The sequence below is a fragment of the Lolium rigidum genome, chromosome 7, assembly GCF_022539505.1.
Source record: "Lolium rigidum isolate FL_2022 chromosome 7, APGP_CSIRO_Lrig_0.1, whole genome shotgun sequence".
Taxonomy (NCBI): Eukaryota; Viridiplantae; Streptophyta; class Magnoliopsida; order Poales; family Poaceae; genus Lolium; species Lolium rigidum.
The window spans coordinates 61,651,408-61,662,358 of record NC_061514.1 but is presented as its reverse complement, the minus strand read 5'-3'; the positions used below and the strand labels follow the sequence as shown (position 1 = coordinate 61,662,358).

Here is a 10,951-nt window from a genome sequence, read left to right as displayed (position 1 = left end):
TCTTGTCGGCTTCGAGTTGTTGTTCCCACCATCCTTCTTCAATATTATGACGCACCTCCTCGTTCACCTAGTTGAAGAGATTAGAATTCTCGGTCCTGTATTTCTACACAATATGTTCCCCTTCGAGAGGTTCATGGGAGTCTTAAAGAAATATGTTCATAACCGAGCTAGGCCGGAAGGAAGTATCTCAAAGGGCTACGGAACTGAGGAGGTCATTGAGTTTTGTGTTGACTTTCTTCCTGACCTTAAGCCGATTGGTGTTCCTGAATCTCGGTATGAGGGAGGCTGACTGGAAAAGGCACACTAGGAAGGAAAGCAACGGTGTGGAGGGACAAGATTTCTTTCAATCAAGCGCACTACACAGTTCTATACAATTCCAGCTTGGTGGCTCCGTACATCGAGAAACATAAGAATTTTTTACGAGAAATAAACCCGGGCCAGCCCGAGTCCTTGATTACACGTCAACACATGAATACCTTCGGCGAGTTGGTTGCAAAGACATCTCATTAATGACCCATCTGCGGTGGAGCAGCTGTACTTGTTGGCCAGGTTACCATCTTCAAACATATGTACATTCCAAGGGTACGAGATAAATGGGAATACATTTTACACGATCGACCAAGATAAAAAGAGCACCAACCAAAACAGCGGTGTCCGCTTCGATGCAACAGACGAGAATGGGCGGACCACCACATATTATGGATACATAGAGGAGATATGGGAACTTGACTATGGTCCCACTTTTAAGGTCCCTTTGTTTCGGTGTAAATGGGTGAAGCTCAGCGCTATACATATTGACGATAAGTACGGTATGATAACAGTGGATCCCAACAATCTTGCGTACCTGGACGAGCCTTTTGTCCTAGCCAGCGAGGTGGCTCAAGTTTGCGCCTCGAACTACCCCTGCCCGCCCGGCTACCGCGTCCCGACCGGCTGGTTGCTGAGCGTCGGAGGCATACCGGTCCCTCCTATCCCTGTAGGTGTGCCACGCGAGATGGCCATCACGAACCACTACTATTTCGAGCTCACGCCCGAGCAGCGGAGGAATCCCCGGTGGCATCCCGACTACAGCCCGACTTGGGACAGCTTCTTCATCAATCGGCGTGAGAGGGCGGTTGCCGAGTACGAGGAGGACGGCCCTCCTCCTTCGAACTTCAACGAGGCCGGCCGTCGGATGTGGTGGCGCGGCCGGACTCTCCCGAGCGTCCCGGCCTATCGTGGCCCCCGCCTGCGCTACCCTCAATCCCAGCCCACGCGTGGTCATCCGCCGAGGTTCGACAACCGCGACCCCGATGCTAGCGACGATGATGTCGGCGACTTTGATGACTACGAGTGGCGACGTGTATAGGACTAGGCACGACTATGATTGAATGGCTCCAACATTCGAATGCGGGCATGTATCTTATTTTTCGGTTGAGCTCTGTACTTTAATTTCAGTTCAATCGTAATAAATTTCGTGTCAACCACTTTATTGAACAAAAACAACCGACAACGACTTTATAAACTAAATTTAAACTAATAGAACCGACAACGACTTTATTGAAATTACAATAAAATAGATAAATTACTAGTCTAGTCTCTACTCGTCGTCGGAGGTTGTCTCCGTCCAAAGGTCATCCCACCGAGGGTCGTTTTCGGTCCAAGTTGTATTCGAGTTCTCGAGCTCGAAGGCGGCGACGGCCCGACGGTGCCGCCTGTTGGACCTGCGTTGTGCCCTAAGGTTAGCAAAGAACGCGTCGGGGGACCGCGCCCTCCACTGGCGCATCAACTGCTCGTCGCGCTCGGCGATGGCGATCCTGCGCTGCACCTGGCGATGCCGGCGACGGTCCTCGTCGGTGACGAGGCACGGCGGTGGCGCGAGGAACTCCGCCTCCTCTAGCGATTCAACATCCGGGAAGTTCATGTCGTGCCCCGGCCGCCGAAAGCGCCACGCCGCCGCGTCGTAAGCGCGCGCCGCCTCTTCCGGCGTGTTGTACGTGCCGAGGGTGAGGCGGAAGCCACCGGCGCGTATCTCGGCGGTGAACCTACCGCTCGGATGCACTCGAACGCCACGGAAACCGGACGCCCCTCGACGACATGGAGGCATCCCGGAGATGAATGAGCGGAGGCGGTGGCGACGTGTGGTTGCGCCCGCACTCGTCGCTCTATATAGTGCACGCGGGGCATGGCACGTGTCGGCGGTGGCTACACGTCGCACGCCGGCGTCGGCGGGGTGAGGCACGTGTCGGCGGTGGCTACACGTCGCACGCCGGCCCGGCGGGGCGAGGCACGTGTCAGCGGTGGCTACACGTCGCACGCCGGCGTCGGCGGGGCGAGGCACGTGGAAGAGGTGGCGACACGTGGCACGGGGACGCGACACGAGTGGCACGGGACGCGACACGTGTGGCACGGCGGCGGTGCACGAGGGTGAAACATACCCGACTATCAACGTTTCATATGACGCGAGATGCAAATAGGTATATGGATGTCATATTCATGTTCATTACCTTTTTCTGATCAATATTCATATATAAAACATTTGTATTTGAGTTACCATTCAAAAGTTATTGAAATATTAGTTTTTTTAATTTAAAATACAAAAAATAAAGGGTTCAAAGGCCTCTGGATGGGCTGATCCGTGGCACAGCCCATCCAACGGCTCTAGGCTGTTGGATGGGCTGTGCCGCGGATCATCCCCAAAGGCCTTTTGTCGCGGGTGGGGGCTTGACCCGCGACAAAAGACCTACCCTTTTGTCGCGGGTGGGGGCTTGACCCGCGACAAAAGGGGGGTCTTTGTCGCGGGTCAAGCCCCCACCCGCGACAAAAGGGGTGGGTATAAGACGCGGAGCCGCGGGCGGAGCCGCCACCCGCGACTCCCGGAGGCCAACACTTAGCCGAATTTGCGCCGCCGGGCTGCCCAGGACTCGCCGCCGCCGCCGTTCGCCGCCGTTCCCTCGTCCTCCGACGCGCCGCCTCGACCTCCTCTGCCGCGCCGCCGCGCTCCTCCTCTGCTGTGCGCCGCCTCGACCTCCTCCTCTGCCGCGCCGCCGCGCCGCGTCGACCTCCTCCGACGCCGCCGCGCCGCTCCGCCGCCGCCGCCGCGCCGCGTCGACCTCCTCCTCAGGTAGCACACCGCTGCGCCACGCCGCCGCCGTGCCATTGGCCTGCAGATGCCGCCGCCGTGCCATTGGCCTCCATTTTTTTTAAGTTTTTAGTTTTTAGTTAATTTGTTTTATGTAATTTTAGTTAGTTTTAGGTTTAGTTAATTAGTTTTAGGTTTAGTTTTAGGTTTAGTTTTAGGTTTAGTTTTAATTAGTTTTAGGTTTAGTTAATTAGTTTTAGGTTTAGTTTTAGGTTTAGTTTTAATTAGTTTTAGGTTGAGTTAATTAGTTTTAGGTTTAGTTAGTATAGTTTTAATTAGTTATAGTGTTAGTTACTATATGTATTAAGTTAGTTAGTTAGTTTAGTTAATTCTTATTTTTATGTATTTAGTTAGTTAGTATATGTATGGATTTAGTTTGTAATTTAGTTTGTAATTTAGTATATGTATGTACTTAGTTAGTATATGTATTTTGTTCGCCGGCGTTCCTCCTCCACCGACACCCTCTCTCGCAAACTAGCTAGCGTCGCCGACACCCTCTCTCTCGCAAACACGCGTCGCCGACACCCTCTCTCCCTCTCTCGCAAACACGCGTCACCGACACCCTCTCTCTCTCGCAAACACGCGTCGCCGACACCATCTCCCTATCGCAAACACGCGTCGCCGACACACTCTCCCTCTCGCAAACACGCGTCGCCGACACCCTCTCCCTCTCGCAAACACGCGTCGCCGACACACTCTCCCTCTCGCAAACACGCGTCGCCGACACCCTCTCCCTCTCGCTAACACGTGTCGCCGATTAGGGTTAGGGTTTGGTTTGTGTTTGATTAGGGTTAGGGTTTGGTTTGTGTTTGATTAGGGTTAGGGTTAGAACATGTACTTATCGATTTAATTCTTTTGCGGAAACAATGGATCCATTCGAACGGGACTTGGAACAGGAAGACATGTTCGCGGACATAATCCGCGATGGTACGAGAGCCGACCGAGAAGACCGCGGCTCCGGTGATGGAGAAGCCCGCGGCTCCGGTCATGGAGATGCCGACGGCTCCGGTCATGGAGAAGCCGACGGCTCCGGTGACGGAGAAGCCGACGACGGCTCCGGTGACGGAGAAGCCGACGACGGCTCCGGTGACGGAGAAGCCGACGGCTCCGATCATGACGAGGTATTAATGGAATTCTATATGTACATATGTATTGAGACATTAGTATAGAGGCATTAATGCAATTCTATATATATGTATTCTCTTAGGCCTCCGAAGATAAGATAGAGAAACGAGGCCCGGCAAAGAAGTTGACCAAGAAAGACCACTTCACAATTGAAGCTATATCACCGGAAGGCCAATCGGTGGTACCCGAGAATGTCGGAGTGAAGTTCAAAAATCAGTGCGGAGTTGTGGTTAGAGATCGTGTCCCGATCATCGTCGGAGAATGGAACAAGACGAAGAATGTGTCCGAAAATCAGGTTGCCGATAGGTACAAAGACACACTTTTCGAGACCCGATGGCACATTTCACTTTGCCGGATTTGGGATCGGAGTCTGAGAATGCTAAGCAGCGAGAGCTAGTGAAGAAATGGGCTCTTAAGAAGATGGGGGAACTTTTCCGGGCGTATAAGAACCGGTTATGGAAAAATTATAAGAAAGACAAGAAGCCTCCATTATTCGAGAACTACCTAGCGAAGCAGGAGCATAATCGGGAAGAATTTGTGAGGTACAAAGAATCGGAGGAGGCCGTGAACCTGTCGGCGAAAAACAAGAAGAATGCAAGCGAGAAGAAGTATCACCATCATACGGGGCGAGGGGGCTACGGAAGAGCCATGCCTAAGTGGGATGCACAAGAGGCTGAGATGGAGCCGAACGGGATCACTCCGGAACCCACGCGAGAAGGATGGGACACAAGGGCTCGAAATTGGTTCCTCGCGCATGGTCTGTGAGTATGACATGAAGACAGGGAACATTGTTGAAAGTGACACCGGGGTTAGGGTACCCAGGCAAAAATGGATTGAAGTGACGACAGATATAAAGGCGGGAAAACTAAAGTTTGCTCCCGATAGAGCGAAAGACTTGCCGACGCTTGTCCTCGGTAATCCTGAGAAGGGAGGACGAACAAGAGGCTTCGGCCCTAGTGTTCCGTGGTCGCTTGGGTTTCCGGCCGACGCGGAGACTTATAGAAGCCGAGCGAGAGCTAAACAACGCCAGCTGGAGGTGCAGAATGACCAGATGGCCGAGTTCCAACGCCGACTTGACCAGCAGCAGCGGGAGCTTCAGCGGCGAGCGGCGGGAGATAAATGAACTAAAAGGACAGCGCCCGCCGGATAATACCGCTGAAATATCTCAGCGACGAGACAGACGAGCGTGGCCGACTCGGAGGCCCCTCCTACACGGATGATGATAGATGCCGGTCCTGGCGACCCCTTCGATGGAATCAAGGAGCAAACACCTTGTGATCTCCATGAGGTGTTCGGGAAGGTTTCGTTAAGGTGGCGGTCGGCTATGTCTTACCGGCATTTGGACTCGAAGGTGAGCCGGCAACATGGCATGGCAATCCGATTCCAGCTGGCTATGCTCGTGTCGGGGTGGATTCGGTTGTCCCGTCGTGGGGGACATTGGAGCTCGATATCCCTGGAGGTGATGGGGGGCTTACACTCGGAGAGGTGCTCGGGAGAAATCATTCTCCGGGAAAAGAAGAATATCAAGCTGCCAGGCTGGGTAGCACCTAGTACCGGTCGTCCCAACGAGGTCACCATCACCTCCTCCGGGTGATCGCAGGCCACCATCACCTCCTCCTACCGATCACATGTCGCCACCATCACCCCGTGGGTACGACGTCGACCACGACATCGGTAGTCCATCTCCATCTCCAGCGCCGCCGCCTCCGCCCAAAAAGACTCGGAATGCACCCAGCCGGAAGCGTTTCAAGAGTCCTGTCCCCAAGAGGTCGCCCCTCCCAAAAGTACCAAAGGTTCCTCCCCCCGTCCTTACGATCGTACCCCGGAGGAAAATGATGCCATTGTTAAGAAAATCAATTATGATTTTTTTCATAAGCCAAAACCTCCGAGCGCCGAGCCATACACAGAGAAGCAAATAGCATATGCTACTAGTTTTCCGAACACACCATCGCAGGTATGACTTACACGAGAAGAAGGATGACTATACACGCACTCTTGCGAAGGTAATTGACACAAAGAATGCTGAAAAGGCTAAGGAGAAGGACATTGCTGGCACGAGCAAATCATCGGCTAGAAGTGCAACCGAGAATAAGTCAACTTCAACAAGTGCACCCCTCAAGGCCAAGCAAACGACAAAAGGCAAAAAGAGAAAGGAAGTTCCCCTCCTCGGTGCTCAGCCCAAACAATCGATCCCACCACTCAAAGTGCTTAATGTTCCCAAGCTGTACCGGGAACATGGTGGTTTCAATATGGAAGAAGTCTGCAAAGCTAGCGGCTGCCCGTGACGTTACCGTGGAGGAATTGATGTATGCAGCGAGATGCCGCAGTACCCACCGCTGATATAGCTCCTAAATTTGTCTACGGGGCCGACTTGGTCAGCACAGAGCAGCTGCTTAAACTGCCAACACATATGCGGAATTTGCATCGGTGGTACCTTGATGCATGCAAGGAGAACATAAGGTTCATCGTGGCGAGTATACCATGGGAATATTACTACCGAAAGGAGGAGATCCATATTGAGATGAATGAACTCGGCAGTTATTCAATCTAGATGCCCTCGACAAATCTCTCATGAGTTGCTATTGCTTGTAAGTTGTTAACTACATATAAGTTCATTTTCATTCAGTTCATGTTCGTTTTCATTGCATATATATACTCATTATATCTTATGTGTTCTCTTATGCGGATCGAAGATCAGTGAATGCAAAAGTAATAATATTATCAATATTGGGTTTATTGACCCGGATAAAGTACATGTTCAAACGGTAAAGTTTAATGCCCAAGAAACGGGGGAAACCTACTAAGGTTTTTGGGGGAGCAATATTTCGTGATTCAATATTGTTTCCTTACAACTACGAGTGAGAGTCTTAATGATCTTTATGCACATTCAATTTTTCTTACTCGATGTTAAGTGTAATTCCTGACGTATATGCATAACATGTGCAGCTTCCACTGGATTCTACTAGACATTCAACCTGATAAGGGAATAGTTGAGGTAAAAGACCCACAGAGTAGAGGCGTGGACGGGTTCCAGGACTTGCAGAAGTTGCTCCAAGTGTAATTTCCTTCATCGCCGCGCTTTATCATTCGTGAGATATCAATTAATTATCCACTCATTCAATCATTCTTTTGCCCGGCAGGGCTTGGACCGCTTTCAAGAGACATCGTAAGAACGAAACCCAGGCGGAGAAGCTAACATTTACTCCTGTACCGTGCTCCCAGCAGCCACAAGGGACGAATCTATGTGGATACTACGTTTGCGAGTCCATTCGCATGTTAACCACCGAGAAGCGGAACAATAATAAATTCAACGTAAGTTCACAACTTTATTTATTATCATCAATATTTCGTTATCAAGACTGATATAGTCATACTCATCTCATTTTCGTATATAGGTCGACTTCATGCGGGACGAGACTCCAACCAAAGGAACACGCACTAGGAATCGCGGAGGAACTGGCGGGACTTTTGATTAAAGATGTACTAAACAACAAAGGCTTGTTTAGTCCAAATAGATGCTCTACCTCCAAATAGACGGTCGTTAGTACCGCTTGTCGATCGTGAGCTAAATGTATATATATATGTAAGGGCTACATGTAAAGAGGAATCGACTTTTGCTTCCAACATTTGTTTGATCGATCTATATATATATATATTGAATGAACGTGTACAATTTCTAGTAGCGTACAAATATATGCAACTTTTATTTTCGAACGAAAAAAATGATATAACAGGCGGTCGGTGGCGGGGGAGGGGTGCTGCACCCTCAAACCCTAAAGCAGAAGCGTTGTGCGCGCGCCACGTAGAGGGCCTTTTGTCGCGGGTGGTAATACCGCCCGCGACAAAAGGGCCTGTGCCCTGCGCGCCAGGCGGCTGCCACGTGGTGGACCTTATGTCGCGGGTCGTAAGTGACCCGGGATAAAAGGCCTCCCTTTTATCGCGCCTTGCTTGTCGCGGCTGGCCGCCCGCGACAAAAGGCCCTAACCACCCGGATCAAAAGGCCTGTTTTCCACTAGTGACATATTCATATAGGAAAAAATTAAGGTGCATTTCTTGCATGAATTGTCCTGGCGGCAGGGCGATGTTTATGCCATGGTTATAGCTGAATGGGTTGTGGTACCCCATGGGGCACACCAATCGAACGATGGAAAAATAAAGTTAGACACTTGCGCATGGGCGAAAAATATGAGTGAGAAATATCAGAAATAGAATGAGTGATTTTGGTCATAATTTACCAACTTATTAATGGTGAAACTTCACCTTTGACTTCATCTGAGCAAGATGTTGTGGGAGATGCGAAAGAATGTGTTACAAAACTTATACGTGATGATGAGACAAAAGTCTCACATAGCTAAGGTTAAACATGTTCAATAAGACGGAAATAACACAAAGAATTTTCACTTTATCGCTAGTGGGAAACATATGAATAAGAATATTTCCACCTTAAGCAATATGACAAAACCATAGTGGGAGTGAAAGAAAAAATAATCATGTTTTATGTTACTGAATATTACAAAAAAAAAAACTGTTTGGAGCACAGGTCCAAGTAATTTTTCTATGATTGAGGAAAATAACCGGAATTATCTTCTGAAAAAATGCTATTCTTACAGCTGACTTCCCGAAGAAAGAAGTGTTGAAATCTATTGCTCAAATGGAAAATTATAAAGCACGACCAGATGGTTTCCCCACCGAAGTTTATCACACTTTTTGGAATTTCATTAAGATAGACGTTGCCTCATGGCATAACCGAGTATAACCCTGATGTTCAACTAATCTGGCGTTTGAGCATAGCACTCAAATTTCATCCCGTTTTGTGTACTCAGTTGGAGATCGGGAGATGTTAGGTGTTTTCACCAACGATTACCTAGGATGGTATTGTTTCTTCAGCAAGGTTTTGTTGGTATTTTTAGATGAAAGGCAAGACTGCCCGACTTTAAATTAATAAAGCCTGTTACGGTTCAACAAGGATATTCGATACATCTGCTGCAGCATACAGCTTAGCCAAGATAAACACAAGCGATGGTAAACTAGCCATTCCACTAAGATAGCTACATATAAGGCGGTTGAGGGACATCTATGCCGGCTCAGCAACTTCAAGGAAGGCCCCCAGTAGACCTCTCAGGAACTTGTCGCGGCGAATGAGTTTCTGTTGCTGGAAGAAGCAGGCTCCCTGGAGGCGGAGTAGAGCTCGCGAAGGGAGTTGATCATCCAGCAGATACCTTCCTTGTCGCTAGTCCTGGAGTTGATACTCCACAGCTGTAAAAACACCATAGATTTATAAATGACATCAGATGGGTGGTTAATCACTTTCTTCTCAATAGCTAATTTGTTACGAACTTGCCACAGCGCCCACGACTGTGCAAGAAACAAAAGCCAGAGTAATCTACGCGGGGGCCCAGCAAGGCTAGAGAGAATATGATGGAATTGCGCGAAGTTGGCCGGGTGCCAGCTACACCCCAGTAGCTGGCGTAAAACACTCCAGGCAAAAACCGCAAGCGCACAGGAAAAGAAAATATGCGATGCATCCTCAGGAGAGCCGCAAAGAGCACATAAGCCGTTGGAGGGGCCATGCCTGGTAGCGAGCTGGAGAGCGGACGGAAGTTTATCTAGCGCTAACTGTCAAGCAAAGATCTTAATCTTGAGCGGGACCGCCGCCTGCCAAAGGTCCCGCCAGTGTACAACCGTCGCCCCTTGCGACAGCTTGGCGTAAAGGGATTTTGCAGAGTACCTCCCCGACGCCTCTAAGTGCCACAACACCTTGTCCTTCTCATTGCTAAGAGAAACCTGCCCCATCTCGACGCAAGAAACAGCAAGGAGTGATAAAGAACGAATGCTTTCATTCAGAGCATGAGATTTGAAACAGCTAGGATATACAAACATACAATCTCAAGTTAGAGTTGACCGGATCAGCCAAAATCGAAACATGGTTATGTGCTTTGATTTTGTGGCCTTCTTCAACCCAATAATTGTGGGCGCCAGCGCCACTGCTTGCTGCCTCGCCGGACAGTGCTTGCACCAGATGCGAAACCGCGCGTAGGCGGCGTCGGTGCAAGAGCGCCGGAGAGATATCTTCATCCCAAAATTAACGGTTCTTCACATCTCGTTGGCGCTCTGGCCGGTCAGCTTGCGACGGACAACTTCCCAGATTCTCTCTACCCACAATGGGACTCCGGTAGGGACGAGTACGGCCGCAGCGTCCGGGCTGCGTTCTTCTCACATACGACGTCAAGCCGCATCTGCTTGTGGCGGCACTCATCGCTGCAGAAGGGGGTGTCGCCTCTGTACATGAAGATGTCCTTCTCGCTCGCCAGCGGCTTGGCGCAGAGCGCGCACGCGTTCATCGCGGGCATGCCACGCTCGCCTGCTGGCTCGGCGTCGAAGAAGAAAGCACTGGCTACAGATGCCACCATGGTATATACCTAGGTGTTGGTGAGGAGCAGAGCAAAGCTTCGCAGCTCGGTAGCTGATTTTGGTGAGGGGAGGAAGAGGGGATGGAGTTGATGAGTTCAGGGAAGCGTAGGCATGGGGTTTATATCGTGCTTGCAAGCGGACGGCAAAATATCTCGGAGCGGTTCGACCTGCCACGCCCTTGGGCCCACACCAGGCTTCACCTCGACGACAATTGGCAAGAATCGTATAATATACGCTCTAGGTCGACAGGGTGGAGTGATCGACGTAGCTCTAACACTATTTAAGGCTTGTTTG

The 10,951-nt window shown here is 50.3% G+C and overlaps 1 protein-coding gene across 1 annotated transcript; it reads right to left on the bottom strand.

The window, feature by feature from the left end:
* Positions 1-10,063: 10,063 nt before the first annotated feature.
* On the bottom strand, positions 10,064-10,729 carry LOC124679405 (FCS-Like Zinc finger 1-like). The gene has a single exon (XM_047215168.1). The coding sequence runs from the start codon at positions 10,654-10,656 to the stop codon at positions 10,399-10,401; it is 258 nt and encodes an 85-aa protein (XP_047071124.1). The 5' UTR covers positions 10,657-10,729; the 3' UTR covers positions 10,064-10,398.
* Between the last annotated feature and the right edge of the window lie 222 nt (positions 10,730-10,951).